The sequence below is a fragment of the Eleginops maclovinus genome, chromosome 19 (assembly GCF_036324505.1).
Source record: "Eleginops maclovinus isolate JMC-PN-2008 ecotype Puerto Natales chromosome 19, JC_Emac_rtc_rv5, whole genome shotgun sequence".
Classification (NCBI taxonomy): Eukaryota; Metazoa; Chordata; class Actinopteri; order Perciformes; family Eleginopidae; genus Eleginops; species Eleginops maclovinus.
The window spans coordinates 9,769,939-9,797,629 of NC_086367.1; the positions used below are offsets into that span (position 1 = coordinate 9,769,939).

The 27,691-nt window shown below is 42.2% G+C and overlaps 2 protein-coding genes across 3 annotated transcripts; one reads left to right on the plus strand and one right to left on the minus strand.

Moving 5' to 3' along the window:
• Positions 1–58: 58 nt before the first annotated feature.
• Positions 59–25,280, minus strand: tfb1m (transcription factor B1, mitochondrial). Of its 2 annotated transcripts, none has more exons than XM_063908156.1 (8): positions 25,246–25,280; positions 23,943–24,089; positions 23,238–23,389; positions 22,904–23,012; positions 22,667–22,818; positions 20,787–20,906; positions 1,916–2,043; positions 59–1,039 (listed from the first exon to the last, which is right to left on the minus strand). In XM_063908156.1, the coding sequence occupies exons 2-8, from the start codon at positions 24,076–24,078 to the stop codon at positions 778–780; spliced, it is 1,059 nt and encodes a 352-aa protein (XP_063764226.1). In that variant the 5' UTR covers positions 24,079–24,089; positions 25,246–25,280; the 3' UTR covers positions 59–777. The 2 variants fall into 2 exon arrangements, with proteins under 2 accessions (XP_063764226.1, XP_063764227.1); XM_063908157.1 differs by having other exon boundaries at positions 25,255–25,278.
• Positions 8,770–13,554, plus strand: LOC134881112 (claudin-20). Its single transcript, XM_063908251.1, has 2 exons — positions 8,770–9,000; positions 9,617–13,554. The coding sequence occupies exon 2, from the start codon at positions 9,781–9,783 to the stop codon at positions 10,501–10,503; it is 723 nt and encodes a 240-aa protein (XP_063764321.1). The 5' UTR covers positions 8,770–9,000; positions 9,617–9,780; the 3' UTR covers positions 10,504–13,554.
• Positions 25,281–27,691: the final 2,411 nt, after the last annotated feature.

A 27,691-nucleotide genomic window follows, 5' to 3' on the forward strand; every position in this document is an offset into this window, starting at 1 on the left:
TTCAAGGAGCAATATTTATAACTTTGAACAAGACTTGTTAAAAATGACAATACAGTGCTTAAATGACAACACAGAGTTCTGATTTTATTCAACAGTAATAACATAAATGCTGTATTCTGTACAAGTTTAACGAATGTGCCTCCACAAAATTCACGAGGTAATTCTGAAAAGCTAATTGTTTAGATAGTGTGATTTTATTCTAAACATAAATACAGGCATTAACAGTGTATTCCTCTGATTACAAAAAGAGTCCATCTGGATTTGAAACATTTCCACCACTTTCCTCCTCCCTTTAAGCACCGTCTCCCAAGTGACTAAGCAATACAGTACTCAGCGAAGGGAAAAATGGCCTGAATACGGTGTTGCCATGTTGTTCCCATTTTCTAAATCACCCTTAAAACACTGACGGTTCTTCTGGGTCCCACAGGACAAGGTGTTATGCAAGCTGGATGTGAAGTAGGAATTGGGACCTACTGGCTCTTAAAGAGCTACTTTGGGTAACAAGCATCCTACAACTATTCTCCAAATTACACATTACTCTGCTTTGAGTTGTCCCATCCTGGAAAAAGGTCATGGAGCTAATTCCACCCATCCTTTATGAGCCTTGTAGTTATTGTCTCTGTCCCAGGATTTCATGTATACCAAGGTGACTGGGTGCAGGGAGAAAAACATTTTAAAAATGCATGCATATGCCAGGTGGAAATGTCAAGGCATTCTGTTGTTTCCCTGTGCTAAAACAGGCTATTAGTGGGCTTCTCTTGGTTTCCGTGCTTATTTTTATTTAGCTTTTGTTAGCTCGTCCATAATATATGTGTCCTCCGGTTTGTTTCTTTGCCTGGTGAGGGGCTTCATTTGGAGCTCCACTCTGTACTCATAGTTGAAGAGGCTGGGTTCATGCGTGCATAAATGAGCGTAGGCATCCGCTAGAGCCCGGAACTGGGGTATGGTGAGTTCTGTTGGGCGCAGAGTGGGGTCCACATCTGCGCTCTGCAACATCTCCTGTGTCAGCTTTACACGACTCGCCTCTGGGAACAACTTTCTGGGGGATGAAAAAAAAACAAAAAACATGAAGAAATGATTGTTCAGATCTCCACACACAGGTCGCTTTGATATCTTAATAATCATGCAAGTTTAATGCCACTATTAAGTTCAAACAGGAGGAAATGATCCCTCAGCGATTGTTTCAAATCTGGGAAGTTAATTGAAATCACACAAAGGGCTAGAGCTGCTCATGAATTATTTATTTGTTCCAGTGCCATGCTCCATAGTCAACAGACGTAGGTACTGACACAAATTCACACAAGCTGTATTTTGAAAGTCCAATTTTCATAAAATTAGCTGTAAAGCTCTGCAGAATATTCAATACAGAGGTATCCATTATTCTTTTAAGACCTGCTTTCCTGCTTACAATGCTTTTTCATGCAGGTTGGTGAGAAATAGTGGATTCCTCATACTGCAGTACAGATGCTTTTTAGGCGCTTCAGTGCTGGTGCCTCCTCTCCAATTTCGCTGCCGCCAACCCACTGTAGTTACGTAAAATCTGCTGCCTCGTCTTCCTATGCCACCTCAATGACTCATAATTGCTGCTCTCTTTCACACAGCCAGTGTTCTTTTGTTATCCGGGCCTACATATGTTTTACGAATAGGCACGGGGGCGATGGGCAACATGCACGTGGGTGTGTGGGATGGTCGCTGGTAGTTTTAAACAAGAGCTCTGAGCGTGCTTTCATGTTCAGGCTTTGGTCACAGAAAGCCTCAAAAGTAGAGACTTTATTTGTGGGATTGGTTTGTGTGACAAAGACAAAAGTTCTAATTTAATGGCGAGTTAAAGGAGACGCAGCTGTCAGAAAACAGGGAATTTAAAATGTAGAGGGAATGGTAGATGAGGATGGGACAAAAAAGAGTGTGTGCTTACTCTACTCCTTTGTAGCAGTGCTTCCTGCGGAACTGGAAAACATTCCTGATGACTTTCTCCACCAGCTTAAAGGGATGCTGGATCTGGGGCTGCACCAGAGGGGTGAAGTGAACGACTCCAACGTCCACCTACAAATACACACACACACACACACACAGAAAGAGCAAGAGAGATTTTAGAACTTGATTGTGCTAGAGTGTGCTCATTGGAGTTTGGAAAGTAGTAAGAAAAGGGCAGGGAGGTGTGAGAGGAGAGGGGAGAATGCAAAGTGTGGTGAAAAAACACTGGAGAGAAAGGTTGCCTGACAAATGCCGAGGGAGATAAAAAGCTGGACAAAGACAGAGGGAGAAGGGAGGGATCAATAAACTGGGATAAAAGAAAAGAGCAAAGGCAGAAAATAAGATGACGCAGCATGGCTGGCTGGCGAGCCAATTCCAGTTGCCACAGTAACACCTGTGCGATGGACCATAGAAACTGAGCCTCTCTCTTTCTAGCCCGTCTCTCCTTGTCCTGCTGCATCACCACTGAGTTTCTCAACACCTACAAGCCTGACTCACTGCAGCGCTCTGCTCTCCATCCCTCTGTCTTTGCCCATCCGGCTCTACCATTTCCCCTTGATGGTGAAACCAGCGGAGCATGAACATATATAGATCCAGTGAGGGGTACGTTAGGCAGCAATAGTGCTCATGTCCTGCTTTATGGGAGATTCAGTGAACACAGGTACTAATAATCCATATCTGCTCTACATTTCTAAAGGCCAAATCATAATTCGTGTGTCATAGTGTCGGTAAGGGTCCGCTATAGTCCTTGGAGCCTAAAATGTGTAACCGTTACACCTAGCAATTATGCCAAATGCGCATGCTCCTGTTTTGTTCCATACTCCTACTGGAGGATTGTTTTAAAGAGAGGTTGTGTGGGGAGAAAAAACACAACACAGAATGATGCTGAACTCCTCTAAAATAACGTAACGTGGAATGTAAATTGGTAAATGTGCAGCAATTGTAGTATAAATGGAAGGATGTACAAGCCTTAAGAAAGTCATGTCAAACCTACAAACTACTACTCTACAGTCTGTCCATATGAACCAGACACAACTGATTGACCCGTTGGTTGGGAGTCAATAAACGACAGTAGAGGACCGTTGGTGGTGGTGACCTTAACTCCAGTTCTTCACGAGCTGCCGACCCCTGATCCTTCCTGTTTCAGCCCTAAGCTGACGTGACACACTAACGAAAGAACTGTGCCAGACTCAGCAGAGAACTTGCTTAATGCCAGCACTTCACTTTCAAGCTCATATACGTCTTTGCCTTTCCCTATATTGTTCATTTACCCGTCATCCATTCTTTTTATCTCCTGAATGCTGTGATGGGATCAAAAGAACCATGCTAATTAAGAGAGTATTTCTGAATGTCTGCAGAAAAGTCTTTCAAGGGTGTCTCACATGATGATGGCATTCAGTGCAAGTTATGGCTTAAGGGGCTTCTGCTCAATCAGAGAGATACTCCACTGGGGGGACCAATGGTAAAGCCAGACTGTGGGCAGCAGAGCAGGGTAGTCGGCTGTCTGCCTTTCCATAGATGGTTACAGCATTGCTTCCCTAGTGAGGGAGCACTGAGAGGGACTGGCTGAGCAGACTGACAATGGGGCTCCGAGGGGAAACCATCAGCAGCGTAGCTCTTAATAATAATTCATTTCAAGTGCTTTTTGGCTTTAGGCTCTTGTCAGGATTTTGAAAAAAACTGCTTATTTAGCACGAAAAATGTACAAATATCTACGCAAGTACTGCAGTCTAATTTAGTAAAGGAAGTTCCTCAATGGGAATCAAATTGGATTGCTAAACCAAAATCCTGTGAGCATAATTAATAAGCATAGTAGCATCATCATAGGTTTTATAGTCCACAGGGACAAAATATTAACATTTTACCTGTTAATTGTCTTACATCTCATGTTGCATGCTGTACAGTTATGAATATTTACATGAAAAGAGACAAGCTGTAAAGGAAAGACAGGCCAGCAGGTGCATGAATGGGAAACCTTCACATTATGTTGACTAAATATTTAAAATGCAAGTGAAGCATGCACAAAACGCATACGGGCAGACTTGTTTTCCCCTCCTACTCATACAAACACATACACAGATGTAGGGAAAAAAAGGACATCTTATTTAGCTCAGCAGCCCCCCAGGTTGATACAATATGCCCTGAGGAGCTCCGCGTGCATCCTTGAAGATTGTATTTCTGGATTGTGTGAGTCACTAACACAGCTGCCTTGTGCTTTCCTGGGCCAGGGGCTGGCGTGGATAATTAGGGGAGGAAAACTAAAGTGGTCCGAGGACGGGCAAAGGATTTATAATGAGTCTTTTGGATTCTTCCATTTCTGCAAACAACGGAGGTAGCGCTCGGGCGCACTTGTAAACCGCAGCACTATCTCTTATCAGATCTATAGATCCCCAAGCTGCTTCTGAGCTTCCTGACGCAGTGGCGTTTAATGGGACGGCCGCGCCAGAGACTGTCTCAACAGCCCGGAAGGCTCTGTGCAATAATAGTGAGGAGAAGGCTTCCAACTCCACGGTCCAGCACAAGGTGGTCCAAATTGAAGCTAATGTTGAAGCTGGAAGCGCATGTGCTGGAAGCTAAACTCGTGTTTATTTTCATATTAAATATAGTGTTACATTGAATTATATATGTTTAGTGTCAGTAATGGCATTGGCTGCTTCCTTATAAGTCCATTATTAATAACCCCTTTGGAATATATGATGCATTTTAAATGTTTAAAGTGGCAGGTGATGTCAAGGGCACTGAGAGCCGTGACTGCATGATTTGGTTTAGAAGAGAGGCGTGTATTATGGCAATGAATCCCTCCACCTGTCACATCAACATGTAAGGATTCAGGGAATTAATATCTGGATTGCAAAAACGCTCCTATCTGTGCTTCTGCGTGATGCGGGATCAGATCACCATCTGTTGGGAAGCAGCAATAAAAAAAAAAGGAACGTCTTTAATTTCACTCTCTGCTGAAATAATTGGGCCATTTATATTCCCCACCCCATGATTTAAGAGAGGAGCATGGGGAAAAGTCGATATTGGGACTATACAGGCAGCGGCATTTCAGCCATCATCTTGTCCAAGTCACTTTGCTGCTATGATTTATGTATGGCCTTGCTACACGGCTTCACTAGGTAGCGCCACAGGAATATATCCCGCTCCCTGCCATTAATCCTTCCCCCTGATAACCTCAACATGCAAGCAAGCTCCATCTTAAATCATGTGCTGTCACCTCGGCCCTCCATCGAGGTGCTATGAACATGCCTTCACCCCCACCCAAAACATCTGAAATACTTTGCATCTACTGTACAGGGTGATCCTGAACCGGGGTAGCACACTGACTCTCTGACCCTTTCTGAAGACCTTAATATCTCAACACCCCCCCTACCCTCCTCCTTTCTCCACACAGACTAATGGTGGTGATCATCTGAGCAAACTATGTTATTAAGCAGGGGAACAGAATTAAATTATAACCACTAATTTGGCCTTTTATGTAAGAATCTATACTCAAGCTGATTCAACTGTTCAATCAGACTCATTTAAACAGTTACATACTTACTTTAAACATGTACATAGAGTGAACCTGCTTCTCTCTTTAAGTATTGTATACTAACTAATGTGAAAAACCAACACCTGATTTACATAAAAAGGTCGTCTGATGCTGTTTCTCCCTGTAGAACATTTCAAAAGGGCAAAATATGAGAGATCTCCATCTAAAAGTCACACGTCGCCTCGTCTGAAACCTTTCCTGACCCACTTGAGTACAATAGTCTCACATTTATATTAAAATACTTATGAGTTCCCATTTATTACGAGTTTGACCTTCCTAAAGCTCAGCAGGAAACTCTATTACTCTAGATTTGCCCTGTGGTTCTCCAGCTCCCCTTTCCCCATTTCCCCCTCCAATGTCTCTTTCTTGGTGAATTCTCGCCCAATGACGTGTGAGCGGTAATTTGTCATATCCCTCTAAGCGTAACCAAGACTAGATGGCAGGGGCCCTGGAGCACCAGCCACTGTGCTACATGTACCTGAACCACCAGCAATTGGGCTTACATAATGGCAGGTTCTGAGAACAGGCAGGGGGGTGGAAGAAGGCTATACACAGCAAGGGAATACAAGAGAGAAAACTCTCACAGCGATCCTGCAAAGGAGAAAGAGCTGCATTAATCATGACAATACCTTGAAAAGACAACCTCCATTACATCAGTGGAAGGAGACAGCCTCTCGGAGAGGAACAGGCAGCAGTCAATGCTGCTGAATATACCAGGCTGATCTTGCTTGAGGGGTTTTTGGAAGGAAGGGCTTTGGCTTCCTGTGCAGGCAGCCCAGCCTACAGGACTTCCCATGAAACTGTGCCCATGGCATGCACACAAGACATTCAAAACTGTAGCCCTAGCCTTTGACAAGATAAGCTCCTTGGAGAGACGCTTTCGTCATAGAACATCTTGAACTTTGCCCAAAAATGTGAAATTCACTAGCCGAGTGGAACTGCAAATGGGGACAACATTGGAAAATTGGTTATGATGGGACTTTAAAAGAAATCAAATGCCATTCCACATAGTTCACTTGGGAGTCAGTCTTAATGGAGTAAGTGTGAGCAATCGAGCAATGCTGGTGATTTTGCATCATGTCACAATTGTTTTACCTTGGACAGGTTTACACGTTATCTATGGTGGAGCTGGACCCTGGCCCTGCTCAACAACAAGATTGCATTGACAGCGACATCACAGCTATCACACGACACCTTGCATCTCTGCTGTGAACAGACCGCCTAGGCAAGACGATGAGACCGAAAACCAATTACGCAAGGGAGGACATAAAAGAGGAAAATGCAAATTGAACGATAAAAGCCCCTCGTGTGGGCAAAAGGGAGCATGGCTGGTCTGGCTGTGCCTCAGTGCTATGCTGCAAAAAGGCTTGAGAGCTCTGCTGTGAGGTGATAAAATAGAGGGGACCACGCTTATAATAGCCCGCAATATCTTCACACATCACAGCATCACACATCTGCACTCACCGGGCGTATGTTAACTGCATTTTGCTCTTCTCTCCCTTCATCTTTTTTCTCCTTTTATCCGCTCCCTCTATAATCTATTTATTTATTTATCTTACTCCCCACAGAACAACACCAGCATCAGCACTTAGGATCTCATCGGTAACAAGGAGACAGGTCACACACGGAATACTGTCAGTGAAAAACTGGAAAATGTCTCTTACTGCTGCAGTGGTATCCCACAAGGAGCCCGGAGAATGTAGTGCTGAAGGTCGACACCAACATCACACTGGAGGTAATGTGGTGTGCACCATCCCTGCATGCTCTCCAGATCTCATTTTCAGTAAGGGTCTCTGAGGGGAGATTTACGTGGAAAACAATGGGGGGAGAGACCACTGGGCCATATTACACAAATAGATCAATAGCTAAACAAATCAATTGCCATGAGCCTATTTACATGTAAAGTCTACACATGGCTGTTGTCAATGCCTGGTCGTTATAGTGTTAGTGAAGGGAAAGGCAAAATCATCTCTCACAGCTGGCTGTTTTTGCTGACTTGCCAATGCAGCAAAAATAATAACAACACACATCTGCGTTTCCAAGGGTATCAGGTCTATTAGTCCTTTCTGATTCCCCCCCGCCCCCCCCCCCCCCCCCCCCCCCCCCGTTCTTATTTTGTCCTCTTTGTCATTCATGAATCAAGGCCGCCCAGGCCACTCCCTTCCCGGTTGTATGTCCTCTACAGAGAGGAGAGGGAAGACAGGGTAGCAGCTGCGACTTTTAGGCTCCTGCTGACTGATGCCTGATGAAGATGTTGCCCCGGGGAGGGTCAGTTTTGGCATGGTGGGTTACACATGCTACACTGGACCACAACACATAAACAAACCAAGCGTCAAAGAACAAAAGTCTGACCATCTCCTCTGGTCGTAAAGATTTTTCAGATTATCCTTCTCTTCTAATTAGTTTACCCTTCCCAATTGAATAGTGGGGCTATATTTTAAATGTAATCTAGATTTTGCAACCTGGTCATTTTTTATCTACAACAGCAGCAGTTTTGCATTGTGATGACTGAGCAGCTAGATTCTTAATTTGTTGGTTAGTTGGAATCAGCAAGAAGATTTTCCCAAATTCTGAATAAGGTCTAAAACAAATCACTCTTTATAGCCAACACCCGCTTAAGAAACAATGCCCTTCTCTGGCTTATTAAGGTTTTTGGGTTTTTTTATGTATTAAGTTAAGTTTGGAGTGCACTACATTGTGTAATTACATGACCTTTTGACACTTAATAAAGTATTAATTGCACAAAAATCAATTGCCCTAAAAGGAAATAAAAAAGGGATATTCTCAATAGTAATTGTCCTTGTTTTACAATAAACAAACAAGAATATAGAAATTGAATCAAATAAAATGTCATATTTAACCCATCCTATCCTAGAATAAGGGAACATGTTTTTTTTTATATAGGGAAATAATTCTGGAGGGGTTAAGTTTGCTTGGACATGGTATCTAAAGCGACCGATTTTGTCTGAAATATGAAAAATAGATTTACAATACAATAAAAAGTACGTAATTAGCTAGATCATTTAAAGTAGAAACGGTCCAGGCTGTGTGTAACGCGATGAGTAACGGTTGACTGTTGTCATGACAGTAGTGATAGCAGTACAGTAGCAGTTCGGTGAACAACCGTTTATAAAGTTGTTGTGAGGCAGAGACCGCTATTCTCCAGCACACACACACACACACACACACACGAGGAGAGAGGAGAGCGAGAGAGAGAGAGAGGGGGAGAGAAAGAGAGAGAGAGAGAGAGAGAGAACGAGAGGAGAGTGACAGAGCGCTACGGTTATTTCTCCCAGGCTCCGGTCATGCCTGTGTGGTCGATGGGGCAGGGATGTCCTCTCAAACACTATCGCTAAGAAAATGGATGTCTTGAACGGACCCGCGATCCGGGCTGAATCCTCCTCATCGGCCGACTGTATTTCACTGTGTGACTGTGTGTGTTTACAGGTTCACTGCGAACAACGTGACGCGCCAGCTCTGCACCAGCCGGGGTAAGGGATTATTTCAACATCGCTTTCCCCCCCGCTCGGATCATAAAACATTAGCAAACAATTATTTATTTAAAGCAGGATTGCCTTTTTATTTGGATTTTAAAGACCAAAAATGCCCCGGGAACAAACTCCGGCAAAATAGTATTAACTCAAGAGCTGTTACATTAATAAAGTTTAATATTGGCGGAAGAAAAAATGCTATTTCATTTTAAGCTAACGTTTTGTAACTGCTAAAATGGTATGCTCAGTAAATAAGGAAAACAGCAATTAAATTAAAGTGGTCGAATATACAGTAAGCGAGTGAGAGCACTGCAGCTTTAAGTCCACATAGCTATTGAGCATTGCAAATACCACAAACTCATTTCTCCCTCTCCAATAACATCTCTATGGGCTGGGTAAGGAGAAGGAGAGCACATAGAAAAATGCATACATGCAGAATAACCCCGGTGGTTGGTTTACCTACTGGTTTACTAGTCAGCCAGCTCTTACCACTGGGGGCTTCTTGCTGCCCTTTGTTTCAAGCTAAAAAAGTCTGCGCTTGTGTTAGGTGAATGAGGGGGGAAAGAAGGAGGGAGTGCACTCAGTTAAATTTCTCATTTCCCTCTCTCTCCTCCAGTCCAGGGGAGCTGCAGTTGAAGGGCTGAGGAACTGGAGATTTGACTGGCAGCTGGTACACACTTAAAGAAGGGGTCGACGAGCCTGGCTAGCGCTGGGTGAATGCTGCCTGGCGAGGACAGGGGCTGAGGAGGCGGCGGCAGCAGCATCATCTTGATAAGCAGCATGGCATCCACAGGCATGCAGATATTTGGATTTGTCCTCGCTCTGTTGGGCATCATGGGTGCTATGGTTGCCACTCTGCTGCCCAACTGGAAGGTCAGCGCAGATGTGGGCTCCAACATTATCACAGCCATTTCCCAGATGCAGGGTCTATGGATGGACTGCACATGGTATAGCACTGGCATGTTCAGCTGCACACTTAAGTACTCTGTGCTTTCACTACCTGCATACTTGCAGACTGCCCGCACCACTATGGTGCTCTGCTGCGTGATGGCTGCCATGGGCCTCTGCCTTGCATCCCTGGGACTAAAATGCACACGTTGGGGAGGTGGACGGCGCTCCAAGCGGCACGCTGCGATTGCCAGTGGTGGCTGCTTTGTCGCTGCAGGTTTTCTGTGTCTGGTGCCTGCTTCCTGGTTTACCAACGAGGTCATCACCAATTTCCTAGACTCCAGTGTGCCCGAGAGCAATAAGTTTGAGCCTGGGGGTGCTGTGTACGTGGCCTTTGTTTCAGCAGGATTCCTTTTTGTTGGTGGGTCCATCTTCTGTATGTCCTGTTCGGGGAAGAGGCATGGCCCCCAGGACATGGTCCTGCTCCCTCCCCCTGACAAACTGCTGCTCCAGCAGCAGCAGCAACAGCTGCTCCAGCAGGAGCTCCAGCACCAGTACTGCTCTCTCTCACCATTAGACAATAAGACCGGCTACAGCCTGCAGGACTATGTGTAATAAAGCAGCGCTGTGTACGCTACGGCAAAGGGAGACGACCCTGAGGGGGATCCATCACGGCTTATGCTACACATTAAGGCTCCTCTCCAAAAGGAGGTGGAGAAAAAATGAGAGAGGATGGCAACAACTTTGAATTCATTTTCCCCTCTCCTCTATCTTGCTCTTCTCCCTTATTTTGTTTTGCAAGCACAAGCAGTGGAGGTATTCCCTAAGCAGCACCTTGAAACAAACAGTGTGAATGTGTAAGGAGCCAGGAGAAGGTGCTGCAGTATCGAAGGAAGCCGCTAACCAAATGCAGACATCTCTCATCAGTAAATCACAGAAAGAGGTCCCTCGAGGATGGATTAAGCAAATAAGGAAGCCTTCCATGTCGATTTTCTTCCCTTGCCAAAGGTTTGAAATTAAAGAAAAAAGCAATCATTTAGCTGCTATTTACAATCGTCTGGTACCCTCATCATTTTCCTAATAGGCATAATAATGCCTGAGAAATGTTTTCATAGCAAGCCATTGTAGATTTTCGTATACTTATCCACTAGAATGCTACGAGGAATCGATTGAAATAAATAGTCATATTTTTGTTAGCTACTAGAATGATGTTGATATTTTGCCTCTCAAGCATGCTGTGTGGAGCCTGTCTGTGTATTAATACAGCAGCATGCCTGGTAGAAGACTGAGACAGCCACAAAATGCCTGTGCCTGAAAAGCTGTAGAAACATTACCCTGCTGTAACTGTTCAAAGAGGACTGTCAAGGAGGAGATGTGGACTGCTGGGCTGGATTTCAGACAGAAAATGCAGACTAACAGTTGCCAGTTTCTCTCTGCGGGTGACAATATGAGAGAGACGGAGAGAAATTGAACGAAAGAGATACAACCTTTAAGCAGAGTGGATTATCTGGTTTAATATTTACATCAAGACAAACACATATTGCCTGTAAGTAGCAGCTACCGATCATTCCCCATTCCTGCAAGCCCTCATAGACATGCACACCCACACACTTACTCTCTCTCGTGTGTGTTTTTGTACACAGTAAACACTCAGACACGCTGGCTTTCTGCATGTGCTTTTCACTCCTGTCATCCTCCCCCGCACTGCCATGGAAACAGAAATTCAGCATTGAAATATCTGTATTGTCCGGGGGTACGTGCATGTCAGTCATTGATTTGGAGTTGTTTACGGGGGCATCTTTCACTCGAGGCATGGCTCCAAAAGCTTTAAATCAGAGCCTTAGCTCACACTACTTTCACTAATCCCCTTTATTAGTCAGTGACATGAGGCAGCATCCCTTTTACACGGTCACAGGTTTTGGAAAATGCTGCTGCGGTGTCTATACCATGCGAGCAGTCTCACAGGGATGAGCGGATGTTTAATGGTGCATCGGCAGGCAGTCGAGGAGGAGGCAGAAAAGCAGAATCTTCTTGAGACAAGGTCTGCTGGGTAGCTGTGTGGCAGGCAGCTTTAAAAAAGGTTTGAGTCATTCTCCATATGTGACTTGTTTTCCAAGTGCGTCAGCAGTTAGCATGTGCTACAAGTATGCACCTGCAGAGGGTCTCAGTGTCTTAAATTGACACCACTTGATTGAGCCACCCTTGCTCTCTTTCCTACCTGTCACCCTTGCATTTTCCCCCTCACTCCCTTTGTACTGTCTGTGTCACATGTCACATGAATGTGAACGCTGACAAGAGAAAGCTGATGCATGATACAAGCATGGCCACCCCCAATACACACGCGCTCATCACCAAATCTCCCACCTACTCATATGTCAGTAGCACTGTTATGCTTTCAGACAGTAATGTGTGCGTCTGCTGAGGGAGGGATATAGGAAGTTTTCCTGCTAGCGACAGGCCTTGGCAGTGATGTAAAGAACAGCACATTCTCTCCTTCTCTCTCATGAACATGCAGCTTCCTGGGGGGGAGCAGATGGCTAAGCCCAGCTCGCCACCTGCAGGCTGCTGCCGGCACGCCACGGGCATCTCTGTGGGCACCACTCTAGGGCCAGGTTTTTCTACCCCACCCTGACTTAGCCATCTTGCCCAGCATCGACCATAGCCGACAGAACTGGCCTCCTTACAATAACTCACTGCCCAGGCACCATAACCAATGCAATAAACAAAGAAGAATGTGCCATGTCATCGACTTATACCGACACATGTGTTTTGAGAATGTGCCAAATCGTTTCATGATGACACGTTTTAATACTATCTGAAGTTCTTTGGGTTTATTTTTTATTGCGTTGTTTGTACATGAATTATACATCAGCAAATGTTTTATGGATTTGTGATTTGTTCTGCCAGACTAAGTCTCAAGTCGACTAGATGCTCGTGTACAGTCCAGTGCAGCTTTCGAGGGTTATTTTAAATCCTCCTCATTTCCCAAAGCACAGCAAGACTTCCCCGGGATAAGAGTTTCATTGGAAAGACACAAGTGTGGTATTTTCTATATATATTTTTTATTTGTTTCAGGATTTCTGGTTTTACTGTAAGTCTGTGACAACTGTACACAAGTATCTGGGCTTTCGATGTGTTTGTTTAAACTGAGGGATCAGGATTCTCTCAGATTGTTTCAATATAAAATACAATGTCATGCTCATACCATATCTTCTTTATAAGAAGTCTCCTTGATGCACCTTTGCTTGTGTTACTTTATTCAACAGCAGTTTGTTTCAAACAGCTGAGCATTCCAATATCCCTGGACCAGTACAACCACATAACACTTCTGGCACTCTGGAAAACAAAAGGGAACTATTTCTGTCTGGATTCAGAAAGAAAATAGAAGCTATAGATTTCTCTTTTTTGTGACTGTGCAGCTTGATCATCAGCACGTGATTCCATTAGCTTATAAATGGCCAGAGTGCAAGGTGACTAGGTCCTAAAAGTTCAAAAGAGTTAACACTCTCCTGTGTATACTGTACCAAGACATTGGTTTATCATTTTGATAACTGCAGCTTATTTTTGTGGATGCTTTAGCACTTCTTACTTTGCCAGAGCATATTTGTGATGATTAACAGTTCACAGGTTCTGATACAGTTGTCTCAATGTGCTTGTGCAAGTAGTTCTATTTTTTACCAATAAAACTATTTTGTGAAAGCAACTTGCCTACTGCAGGTGGTCTGTGTCCAATCCTTCATGTGTGGGGTGGATAAGGATGGAGATAGCATTCATCTCCTCTGCCAAATGTACAGATTGTTGGATAGTGCAGGCTGTGCCGGCTGTAGCTGACTCATACACAGCACCCAGGAGTACATCAGTATCAGTACAACTAAAATATGCATCCATTAAACATTACTATGTGGAGATGGGTTTTTTATTCTTCCTTTCTGAGAGGATAATGGCTCTGTTGTCAGGTGTATCTGACACAAAGTCAAGAGTGACAACATGAAGAGCAGTGGATGGCAATCATTAAAGATGACTGCAAAATAAGAACAACAGGAGGAAGGAATAGCTGGGATTTATTACTTACACTATTCTACACCAATATTTATCTAATTATTATTTTCTGGCAAACAAATTCCTGGACAGAAATTCAAGAATTATGTGTCTACAATTACAAAACATGTTCTGGTAACCAATTTATTATCAATCTTTCACTGGTTCCAGGTTTTTATTTGGAGGATGTGCTGCTTTTCTTCCTTTTATGTGATCATAAACTGAACGTCTTTAGGTCTTGAGCTAAAACAAGATTGCACTTTAATGACATCACTTCAAACTTTAGGAAACTGTTTGGAAGAACTATTTTCTGATGTTTTTCCCAAATTATTAATTAAGAAAATAATATATTGTTTAGTTGATTATGTTTTGTTTTTTACTTTAAATTGCCCTGCTGAGTACAATGCTTAGTAATTTAATTACATTCCTATAAAGATATTTAGTTAAGGTTATGTTTTCTATAAATAAAGGATATTGGCTGATAAATATTGTTATTATAATATCAGTATTGACCTTGAAAATATTATATTGGTTAGTTAAGATGCAAACATGCCTTCATTTAGTAAATAATGGACAGATTATTTGATAAGGAAAACAATCTGCATTAGATTGCAGCCCCATCATTTAGGCTTTAATCATTTAGGCTTTTAATAAAGAAACAAGTGATACAAAACGCATACAAAAAATACAATTACCTCTTAGAAAGCCAATCTAGAATTTCATAGAAAACATCCCGCCCTGAAAATGCGTTTCATAATATTGGCTTTGACCGAATAAAGACGTCTTTAGCCTTAAGTAGTGCTGGCTTAATCAGATTATTGTACAGTATGTTCTCCAACTTCAATATCTCTGTCGTATGCTATAGCCTATTCACTTCAGAAGGAGTGCTTATTTAATAGTTACTTATCAAGTGTTACTGAGCTCTCGTTACAGCTGATTGGAGCCTCATCTACACCCACTGAGTGAGAATGTGCTTTAATGAAACAAACATGGATTATTCACGGCTCTCCCTCATTCTCCCACTCCTCTAGGTTTTGCAACAAGAGTGCAGATCAAATAACTACTCCTCTCGTGGGGGAAGGATCTGCTCCTCTGCGTATTTAACCTACATTTTCCATCAAAGGCTTTCACCCCGAGTTGCCGCTATGACAGATCTAAAGAGTGTGAGAGGAGGTGAGCACTTTTCAATCAGAGGCAGGGGTTAAACATGCGTCAGGAGTCTCTTTGAACCTCATTGCCATTCACAGATTGCAATGCTGACCTTCTTGACCAGCAAATACCCTTTGCAATTTTAGAAAAAAAAGGTGGAAGACAATGAAGTGCTGACTGGGAGTGTTATTGCACCAGTCAGGCAGACACAAAGAGACGGATATCAGAGCATGTTAAGGAAGTGTCATTCCATCGCTCACTATTAGCGATCACCACAGTGAGCACCCGAATGGCTCCAGTTTGTCACCATACCTAATGTCTGGCTCTTTGTTCTGGACAGCTGTTATGCTCATGAAGGTTCATACTGGAGATATAATGTGGTCATCAACGCTGAGGAAGAATGACCTTCCTTTGTTGTTCGCCTCGGGTCCCAGTGCACGTGTGAGGCTGGGGAATAATAGCAACGACCTTGGTTGGGGCGGTTAACTGCTGAGAAAGGCAGTAAAAGCCATGGAGATGACAAAAGAATCGCTTGTGGGAAAACAATACAGTCTGACAGTTCAAAAGGAGGTCCTTTAATATTTTAGCTCTGAGCACGGGGCGGGATGCTGTGTCTGGGAGGATTCAGTAAGCTGAAGGTGAGGGAGGCTAAATAGTTTAAAAAGGTGTGGATAATCTATATTTCTCTGGATGATAATGATCATCATGAGCGTTTTGTATTACAGAGGACGTGGTTTAGTGAGAGCACTGAAACACGGTAACAACAGAAGGCAGGGGAATACTTTACACCTGGACAGAAAAATGGATGCTATGGTCAGTTAAAAAGGAGCCCTGCTATGCAAATGTTCGAACCAATAAAGCATAATAGGGGCCTTTTAACCTTTTTCATCATCATAACTGTGAGGATTTATATAACACGACATGTAATAGTATGACATCAAATCTCCCACTAAATCCCTCTAAAAGCCTGAAATGAAGTCACAAAACAACAATGAATGATGCTTAAATTAGAGCGTTTAAAAACCTTCCAGTTAATATTTTATAGATAGATGCCTCCCATTGCTTTTGTTTCAACGACTTCATTTGTTATTGCATCATAGCACCGCAGGCAATTACTTATTTGAAGCTGACCTTGTTTCCTTGGGATATAGTCAGGGTTTTAGCATTATCCCTCAAAGAACATGCATATTCTCCTGGCATGCTCACTAACTAAACAGAGCTGAATTTGCTAAACTCTGAACGCTGACTCTGAGCGAACCCGGCACAGTTTCTTGTTAGGCGGAGCAGTAGATCTCTGGAGATGTTCATAAGCCAACTCTGCAAACCTCGGCATTTTGTTTAAGAAAAGAGGAAGAGGAGGAGGAGGACAAGGAGGAGGACGAGGAGGAGGAGGAGAATATTTTTAGCTTTTCTTTACCTTGGCTCCGTGATGAATTGAGACCAAGCCTTCAGGCGTTTACCGCACCGGCACGAGTCATTGAAATAACTTTGCCCGATACTCTTGATACCGCGTTTGACCCCGTTTGCGAGATAGGAAATAGGCCTGGATGAATTGTGTGCCTGTATAATGCGTGGCGGGAGGTGAGGAAGCAGTGCCGCCCCTCGGAGTAGACTTGATCTCTTACTGGGCCACTCCAGGTCACCGAGAAGGTATCCATCACTGAGCCTGCCACTGCGTTACAGTGCGCTGAGGTGGGACACATTCAACAGGGAAAAACTGAATTCAAAAGGATATCATTTAATTTAAAGATGCATCATTTTGTATTTCTCCTGATTCACGATAAGCCAATATTTTCCTGATCCATTTGGAGGATTGATGATACCAATAGATGCACATTTTTTTCCACCTTATTGCAGTAAACTTCAAGTCTCTTCAGAAGTGGCAATTAGCATACAAATATGTCTGCTGTTATTGTGATGGCCCTCTGGCATATGCAGAAATACAATATTTGAGTCATTCCCTGGGCACAAAAGAGAATCTAATTTAGTTATCTGAAGAAATGTTGGAAATACATTTCTGGTTGATGCAAAACAAATGTTTTTAATGCCTTTATCTTCCAATGCTGATAACACGCTGCATCCCTAATCATTCACTTCTTCCAATTAAAAGGTATGTATCTGCTGGAGTTTTACTGCCAGTTGCAAGTTTTTCTGACAACTGCCGGCCTTAATGGATGTTCAATGCAGTATTAACACATTCAAACTCGGCTCTGCTCATCTGGCGTGTATACTTGGCCGCCGATTGTGTACAAGGCGAACATCTGTAGGGCTCTCGTCCTGTGAGGCTCGATTAGTTGGCGGGTGATAGCTGATGCAGCCATTACTCAGAGCGGGCTGACGACTGGCCCAGACAACCATCTGCTGGAGGTACGCCTCGCTCTCCTTTCAGATCGATCTCTGTCATGAATCTGTCTTCCAGCGCTCTGTACTCTTGTGGGGAAAGCTTTGCAGTTTTTACATCCTTCTCCCGCTCTTGTTGCTTTCCATACATCACATCTGTCCACATACTGACTCAATGTATCTATTTCTTTTATCTCAATGTGGTATAAGTCAGTTTCCTATTTCTCTGTATGATAAACAATATATAAATACAGAATGTCTCTACTTAGTTATTAGTCCATCCTGCCAATTATATTCCTTTACCTCATAACCATTTACTGTTTCTTCCCATCTCTGTCATTTAACATTTCCATCTCCCTACTTTTGCTAATTACTATCGCTGTAGGCACCCTACAGCAGAGCCAGCAGGTTGCTCGTGATGGAGAATTTATTGCAGGACTTATAGACCTGCCTGTGATGGACACAAGTTGATTTTAATCACATTCTGTAGGGGAAGCAGAGAGGCAGGGAGAGAGAGATGAGCAAGTCAACACACACTCTTTACTCTTTGCAATCAGCCATCGTCTACGTAAAGAGGCAGTGAAGATGAAATTGGATGACTGAAAGTCCATATTGAAGATGCAGATGCTTGATAGCATTTTGCACTCGAAAACCTCTTGACCCCCGACAAGAATACAAATTAGAAATATGTATAACGACAAAAGCAACTGAAGGACAGCAACATTTTGTCTTAGTTTACTCCTAACAGATACAGTTTACGTATATGTCTGAATGACAGGAGCAATTTAAATAATGCTCGATCTGTCTGTCTATGTGTGAATTAGCAGGAGCAGACTGGCTAATAAGGAAAGAGAGGCAGGTGTGAACTGCAGCGGGACAGACCTAGGGCACAGTGAGCCTCGGGGAACACCATAAAAGCAGCCAATCGGCCCTCTTAGAAACCTTCAAGGACAATCTCAGTCACTCAATGTGACACAAGAGAGGTGCAGTCCGGGGGCGAGAAGAACAAGACGGACAGATTGAACAGCAAAGATAAGAGCCTATCATCCCCCCCACACACACACACGTCAATACGGGCTGCTGATTTAAAATGGATTCAACATTTCCCGTCTCATTATCCTATTAGCCTGCACTGTCCAGCTCCTATAGATTCAAACAAAAGGTCCAGTAGCCCTCCAAGCCTCCAACTGGAGCTATTTCTAATCATTGTTATTTGGAACGGTTCAGTACTCTCATTGCTTTTCATGTGGCTCTCTGTGACCCGCTGTTTGTGTGATTACACATCATTAAAACCACTTCAAATGTTTTGTCACACTCCACTTACTGCCATATGTGTAGCGTTGCACCTGCTGCTGTGTATTCTATTTGCCGTTAGGGATGTGTTGGGGTAGGAAAGCTATAACAGCTAACCAACCAGTGGCATTTACAGTAGATTTCTGCACAGAATTATCATGGGAATATGTGCCACGATTCACCCCCTCACTCACTGATCAGGGAGCCTCAGGTTAAGGCATGGCAAAGACATGCCGATGGCAGAAAAAGACAATGGCCAGTTATGCTTCAGTTTGAACACATTTCCCCTCATTAACATAATCAGAGATCCCAGAGGTTCAGTGGGAACAAGATAATACCAACAATTAGATCACTGAGCTGATTTATTGGCTATGGGTATGAGTCACAGTCACACATGCTGCACTAACTGAGAGAGAGGGGAAGGAAGATAGAGGGCGAGATCTTTAATACTTGCTGGTGTTACGTCTCCATTATAATTAACCTCTTCGAATTTTGCAATTTTCACTAGTCTGACCAGATGCTGTTTCCATTAGGCATTCAGCTAATGACAATACTCTTCCGTATTTCATATATTCCTTACTAAAAATTCAGCTTAGAAGACAAACCGCTCTATTTTCTATATCTGTTTATGCAACATATAAATCAGCTTTTAGACAACCCACTGCTTTAGAAGTCTTTGTGCGCCACAACCTGAAATCCCCCTTCCGCTAGCCTTTGATGTTTTCCTGTAAATCAGCCAGGTCATTTTTATTGTTCACGCAATTTTGCGTAATTACTCTGGTGTGCACCAGTAAACAACGCCATGCCATAAAGCTTTTTATGAATTATAACGCACGACATTCTAGTAAAAAAGGGACCTACACAATGCGGAGGGCAGGATAGCTTTAATATAGTCTGTGTGCTGTCTGATCTTTTATAGGACACCAGCAGCAGAGGCCTGCTCATCAAACGGCCATCATCTCTCCTAATGATATCAATCCGACCAAGTGCCCATTAAAGCATTTAGTGGGGGGAGCTGGCCTGTGTGTGCGCATGTGGGAGGCGCTGATTCATCTGCAGTGCGTCCTCCCTGTTCATATTTATACAGAACATACCACCTGCATGCTAACATTTCCAGCACAGTCCAGCTTGCAGAAATCCATTTAGCTCAAGTTTGACAAGCGAGACATTCGAGAGTGAGAGGGAAAAGCCCAGAAAGGCATCTGAGTGAGATGAAATAATCATTGGGAGCCATCTCTTCTAAGAGAATGAACAATCAGCACTGGTCCCATTTACTCTGCTGCATTTTACTCCACACAGGAGATTAAATATTTACCAACAGAGGGTCTCCTAAAGAGCCATCACATATTCAAGGGACCAATAGTCCTTCTCTGACATCCACCTAACACCTATCCTTTAATTTGGGAAAAGGAAAACACGTTTTCATTTGTAACAAAGATGTAAGAGAGCTCCGGAGTCTTTTTTAAAGAGTTGTGTGTTTGTAATCTCTAATCTCTCTCACAGGAGCGGACTATAAGCCAACCCAGATATTTCAGAATTTGCAGCAGCACTTATAGTTTCTTAATGCACCCCCTAGTCATATAAATCCTTAACCCGGCAGAAAAGAAAAACCTTTGCATTCACATGTTACATAAGAGTGGGTGTCTTGCTTTCACCTCTGAGAAACACACATGCAGAGAGAGAAATTGTTCCCAAAAAAGAACTAGGCCCTCATTACAAGGCGCTGTGTGATTGTGCCCACAACTCAAATACCCACCAGGCATCATTACAAAGTAGAAAGGGTCTAAAGCTGGAACAGAGACAACACTGATTCAACACAGGCTTAACGACGCCTCAAAGCAAGAGAAGGATGAGTGATGGTGACATGATGAGGGACTCTGACGGGAGCAAGGGACCAGATGAGACAGAAAAACTGTGAGGAGAACCCACTTTTATCCTACAGCAGGATCTGTTAAATAATAATGTGTCCATCTGCCCATGTTGTTCCGACAGCAACTGTTTCAGTGCCGCTACTAAAGGTTAAAAACATTGCTTTATTTATTAGAGATGGTGGAGTTTGATTTAGATCACAATCCTACCTTTGGTTTAGGGACGAAAGCTCGTCCAGGGATGGTGAAACAGTTGTGGACAGTGCAGAGATACTGAGCCATGATGGACAGACGGCTCCTCTGTTTGCTGCCTGTGCTCGCTGTCAACCTCTGGATAAAGAGAACAACCGACACACATTAGAGATGCAGATGTAATGAGACTGGGTTAATTGTTGTTTTCATGAAATGTTGCTTTCAGTTAGGGCTGGGTTAAATTAAAAAAAGGATTATCTGATTCAAAGTCGATCTTCATTTGAATGATCATGATACACGCGCCGGGAGCTGTGCATTGAAGGAACAGCCAAGGGCTAACCCTGTAACCCGTTAACAGTAACCAGGACTGTACATACATAAAACCTGCACTGTTTGAACAAGACTTTAACCTGCTCTCATACCCCATGTAAATATATTTAACAATCCAGATTTGTATACAGTCCGTCCAAATGATCAATGTTTTACCATGGTATCTTGTTTCAATAGTTACTATGTAAATGTAAATGTAAATGTACTTTATTTATACAGCCCTTTACAACAATCCTTTCGGAGTACCAAAGTGCTTTACATAGTGTAACAATAAAAAGACAGAAATAAAAACAATTTAAAAACAATAAAAACAGTGAGAGCAATAAAATACAGCAAAGTCAAATAAAATAAAATAAGATAAAAGCGCCATCGTTCTACTGGGTATTAAAAGCCATCCTAAATAAGTAGGTTTTTAGCCTGGATTTAAAAAGGCCCGGGTCCGAGATGAGACGCATCTCGGTGGGGAGCTTGTTCCAGAGCCTGGGAGCAGCGACGGAAAAGGCTCGGTCACCCCAGTGTTTATATTTTGATCTGGGCGCTTCCAGTACAAGTTGATTTGTCGACCTCAACGCTCTACCTGGATCTCGGATGGTTAAAAGTTCGGATAAATATAATGGGGCAAGGCCGTGAAGAGCTTTAAAAACAAACATTATAAGTTTAAAATCAATTCTAAAAAGGACAGGAAGCCAATGAAGGGAGTTAAGAACAGGGGTAATGTGCACACGTCTGTGAGTGTTGGTTAAAAGACGTGCCGCGGCATTTTGCACGAGTTGGAGGCGACTGAGGGAGGACTGAGAGAGGCCAACATAAAGTGCGTTACAATAATCTAGCCGTGAACTAATTAAAGCATGAATGGCTTTCTCGAGGTCGTGGCGGCTTAAAAACATTTTAACTTTAGCTAAAAGACGCAGCTGGAAAAAACTGGTCCTGACAACATTACTGATTTGTTTGTCGAACTTGAGATGACTGTCAAAAGTTACACCAAGATTTCTGACAGTTGAACTGAGCTTTGGAGACAGGGTGCCAAAGTCGGCTGACGCAGTATCTCCAAACACAATATCATTTAATTATTAATTTTAGTATTATTATTATTGTTATCTGTCTTACCTTGTGTGAATCTGTTCTGTCCTGTGTTTCACTCTGACCCTGTTGCTGCTATAAACGCCTGAATTAACTTACGGGGAGAAATTAAAGTTCCATCTTATCTATTTACTTTTTCTTGTCTGGCAAAAATAAAAACAGGAAAAAGTTTCTACTAATTATTTTCATGTGTCATAATAGATAAAGCTCTGAATGATTTGATTGGCCTGAATGATGAAAACTCTTTTGAGTTGCAAATTCTGATTAAATATGGATCAAGAAATCCATATTTAAATCATGACAATAGCTAAATAAGACCTTTATTACAGTAGTGATTGAGTAGCTTTCGCTTTAGTTTTTGCACATTTTAGAGTATGACAAAGGTCGTTTTTTTTATTTAATGACCGAATCGTGGCAGCTGGACATGTCAGCAGCATCCCCACAAATATACACCTTGAAAACTGAAACATGCCACAGTGTTTACGCACCTCTGCAACCTCTTTCTGAAAGGTGAGAGTGAGTCGGGTGCGACCGAAGACAAAGGGCCCCGTTCTGTTGGCCATGCTCTCCAGCCACTTAATGATGAGGGGGGTGGAGACGCTGAAGGGGAGATTCCCTATGAGGTGAAGGTTTGGAGGATCTGTGGAGTCAAACACACACAGTTAAGTTCCTTTCTGTTTACAACACATGACCACGTGATAGCTTTTATATTTCCACATTCTCACCGCCTTCCCATGGCTTAGAGATGGTTTCTGGGAATCCTCGGTCCATTCTGTAGCTGAGTATGTCCCCGTGGACAATCCTCAGCCTCCCTGGTGCTGCCTCAGACAACAGCTGTGGAAAAGGATGTGAAATTAAATGAGAAAAATGAAAAGGTGTTCGGAAAAACTAAGGAATCATCAGTCACTCTGTGGGTGGCTAATGAAGCTGCAGTTGAGAACAGATTGAGTTCCATCAAGAAGCTGACAGGTGAAGGTGTTAGAGCTTTTTCTGCTTAGTGACATAATGACCTCAATGACATTGTGCATAAGCCCGTGTCATTGTGGATGCTCAATTTACCTTCAGCCCCGGGATGAAGCGTGTATCCTTCTCCACCACAAGCACGTCTTTCGCTCCGGAGTTGAGGATGGAGCGGGTGAGACCGCCGGGGCCCGGACCCACCTCACACACATGGGCGTCCCTCAAACAGCCCGCTTGACGCACTATTTTGTCTAAAAACATGGAGATAGATGACCAGCTCAGTTGTGAGTTTCATCAATATTTCTGCAGAGACTCTGTGATGACATAGTAGTTCAACTCATGCATCATATAAATTAAACCATACTCCCCAATCAAATATCTTCATCACAGATATCTAAATTGAGATTAATAGTGTGTGATGTTACAATACCTGTCTGCCTCCATGTGATGAAGATGAGGTGCATTAATCTAACAGTCACCTTGCCCAAGGACAAGAGAGCAGATCAGACCTGCACTGCATCACTGATAATTATATTAAGGCTCAAGCTCTGCAAGGGCTGTAAACAACTGACTCCACTCACATTACAAAAGAGATCTACTCAACCTTGCCCATACAGCAAAGCCTGTCAGTTCCAATGCCTTGAAACAAGGCTATGTGCAGCTGTGCAATCAAGTGCATTGAAAAAAAAACCTACACCACTGTGCCCTCAGTGCAGACATGGTAACAAAGAACAGGAGTGAGCAGGTATTGGCGCACTGCAGGTAGAAAGAAAGAAAGAGAAAGCAAGAGTGAGGCTGACTAACCTGTGAGCCTCAAGTCCAACAGGAAGTTCTGTGAGAGCTGTTTCTCAGCTCGCAGGTTGTACAGCTTTATGATCTCGCCTACAGTGGGAAAGGGAGGAAGACGGAAAGATGACAGTTTCCTTGAGGCAGTCATCATTCTGGTGAAAACTGTAAGAAACAAAGCACAAATAAATTGGGAGCAACAAAGTGAAAAGTAAAAATACTAATAATGGCAACATGTGAGGCATACATTTTAATAACCTTTCAGTAATGGTATTTGGGAGATTACGCAAAATATATGCTAAATCACGAGTGACCTTTTGAATTAAAGATACCGAAAGGTAATGCCTTGAGCGTAATGTTATCGTCTCATGTTGGCAGGTCCCTGCACAAGCATGATCAGCCTGCCTTATTCTTATTTATACCTTTACATTCAAAAGTATTCATATTTTCCAACAATTATGTTGCAAAGAAGAAGAAAAAAAGAAGCATGATCTTATTTAATGTGTCAGTCAATTCTGTCTCTTTAAATGATCAATTCCAATTACTTCTTTATCAGGTAATGGCATTGATTAACAATGTCTAGACTTAAGCTGTCAGTGTTTAAAGGTTGACGGTGTTGAACTTCAGTGTGTCTTATAATCAGATCTCGTGCACCACCTAGTGGTGTTACAACAGACCAACCTAAAAGCACAAAATCAGATGTTTTATGAAAACTGTTACCCTGTCCATATAATAGATTGTTATCAGGCTAAATCTGACCCAAACCATGATATCCCTAACCTCAGATACTTGTTTTATGAAATGCTTTACCTGACCCTAACATTACCCTTATGACTCTAACAACGGAGGGGAACGCTATAGGAAACATCATCTTAACGGAAGGGATACAAAATAAGAAAGGGGAACGCAGTTTCTACAGAAGACTTACTATTATTTCACTCCACATATAGAAAACACATTGTGGTCAAACAATCTAACGGATAAAAGATTACAATATCATTTGTACATTGCTGCACATCAATACCATTAACTGGGAAATACACCAAGCTACAATAACCAATAAGGCTGCGTTAAAACGACCTCAAACAGGAGCAAGTAACTTTTCTCCCGTGTTGACAGCTGGCTGAGCTGTTACACACAGTAGATAGCATAGCTAATGTTAGCTTATTGGTCAATGAGCTGCCAATACAACACATTTAAAGGCTGTGAATTCATGCAGAACACTTCACCTTGTTTCTTAACACCGACATAAAACTAAAAACACATTAATAACGTAATATGATAGGGAAAGAACGCTACAAATGTAGAACAGTTAACCCACGTTTCTCACCGGTTAGGTTTTCCTCCTTTACACTTCCTTACACGTCATTTTGATTATCCAATGAACCTGCGAGAAATCCAATCCAAACCAATCAAATTCAAGGAGGCGGGTTTATCTTTGCCCTTGAAAAGCCGTTCATTGTTGATGTAGTGATGCATCAAATGCAAAAGAGGGCGACAATGCAGTGCTACATGTTTACAGTAAATATATTAAAAGCACGTTTAGTTGTTTAATCTTATATCATAATTGTATTGGTTTGCAATTTGTTTTGCTCTATTTAATTGAATCAGTGGAAAGTAAAATAATTTCAAATGGCTCAAACAGGGGTGCCTTCAACCAAGAAAAAACAAAACACATTCTGCCACGCATTGATTCTGCACGAACACAATTAACAATCATACATCTATTTCTTAATTGTATCTAATGTAGACATCTATAACAAAAGGAGAAAGACATGGTCAAGATTAAGCATGAGGTCCTCTAAGGCTTGAACATTCACAAGTAATTACTTATACAAACATTACTGGGCTACACATTCAGCATTAGACATCTGCATAACGTTGAAGTAATTGAAACCTCTCATCTTAAACTGATAAGCAGCCCACATGCCTCTTGTCCACTGTAGGGCAGAAATTGATTGTCTAAGTATTTTGTCAGGCTGGATGATACACAGCTGTTGTTAGGAATGACACCCCCCTGTGGTTCTGTGGTCTCCCGTCTCCACTCACGACCCACACAGGGTCACGGGTGTTGAAGCTTGCGATAGATATATCCTCTTCCTCGAGGCTTTAGCAGATGATTGTCAGCTCTCTCTCCTGATATGGCTGACCTTGGTAGAGAGCTTCAGGCCTTGAAGACGGTCTGCTACTATGGAGAGTTTCCTGCAAAGCCACCTTTTTCACAGTTTGCTCAATTTGTTTGAAAGGCAACAATGACTCCAGGCTGATGGTGTAGCCCGCAGAATCATGAATAGATATCAGAATTATAAGATGCAACACAGCAGAAATGTTATAGACTATATACTGTACCTTTCTGATTATCATTCCAACAAGTCATTTTTTATCCACTGTTACTTTATACTTTACTTATCGTTTTACAAACTGTTTAAATCTCTGTGTTTGTTCTGTATAGATATATAATTCAATAGTCAGTGAGTTTATTTGCAATACTGTCCATATACAATAATATAAAATACTTATTTAATGAGCATTGTTGGGGAGATACAATGATCCAAGATTCTAATTGCCAACACATCCATTATTGTTGCTCATACATATACAGATTCAACTAAAGAATTGAATCCAAAATACATTGGTTTTGGTGAAATATTGCCTGCTCCAGAAAACATTACACCTATGACCCCTAGATGTTTGGAGACAGGACAATATCCTTTGAAAAAGACAAGAAAGCCTCTAAAAGACAAACTTTAAATTGGATCACCATTATAACATTAGCATGTTGAATGACTTTTCCACATATAAATGCACTCATTACAGTTTGGAAAATATAAAATGAGTGTGTATAGTAATATTGTCAAAGGAACTGTTATTAAAAAAAGGCTTATTTTCATTGGAAACAACACTGCCACCTCAACACAGGAGGGCGTTCGAGAGTCTCTGCCTCCATGTAACTCTATAGTGTGTGATCAGTAAAGACAGGAAATGAAACATAAGTAATTAACATTTCTGAGAAGGTAAGTCATCTCTTTAAGGGGAACATCAGAAGAAAAACAGAAGACTGAAATACTTAAGAGCATATAATTTCGAAGCCAATATAAAAGAACCGGGTAGCGTCAATAAACACAGAAACCACAAGAGATGAGAGGTCTTACAGTATGTTCAAAAACAACTTCCGTCATGATGAGAATTCAAAGATGAGTATTATGTTCTGGTATTTCAGTCAATGTGTTATTGATGCTGTAACAAGTTCAACAATGGAAACTGCCTAAAACTAAAACCAGATGTAAGCTATTAACTATTATGAACAGTTTATTTAGAATACTTGGTTTAAGAATTTCTATGGCAATATTGTTTGTATTTCACCAAACATACAATAATTTAAAAAGTGGCTAAATAAACCAAATTGCTTTGTCCTAATGAAATAGTAGTTTGGAGGAAGCAGTGTTGGATGAAGTACTCAGTTTTTGTACTTAAGTAAAGTAGAAAATACCAATGAGTAGGAATTCTCTGTGAAAAGTGAAAGTCCTGTATTCAAAATCTTACTTAAGTAAAAGCACAAAAGTATTAGGATCAAAATATACTTAAAGCACCAAAGTAAAAGCACTCAATATGCAGACCGGTTTTCAGAATAATATACTGTATATTATACGATTTGATTATAATTATTGATGCATTAAAGTGTTTATCAAAGCTGGTAAAGGTGCAAATAGTTTAAATACTTTGTATACTGCAGGGTAGCTTGAGTACTTGAGAAAATGTACTTAGTT

What these genes read in the sequence shown, in the direction of transcription:
- LOC134881112 (XM_063908251.1), top strand. Translation starts at nt 9,781, where the DNA reads ATGGCATCCACAGGCATGCAGATATTTGGATTTGTCCTCGCTCTGTTG.
- tfb1m (XM_063908156.1), bottom strand. Translation starts at nt 24,078, where the DNA reads ATGATGACTGCCTCAAGGAAACTGTCATCTTTCCGTCTTCCTCCCTTT. An exon ending in TTCAGAAAGAGGTTGCAGAG is followed by an intron (nt 20,907 to 22,666) that starts GTGCGTAAACAC and finishes CTCTTTATCCAG; the next exon opens with AGGTTGACAGCGAGCACAGG. An exon ending in CACTGCTACAAAGGAGTAGA is followed by an intron (nt 1,040 to 1,915) that starts GTAAGCACACAC and finishes TTCATCCCCCAG; the next exon opens with AAAGTTGTTCCCAGAGGCGA.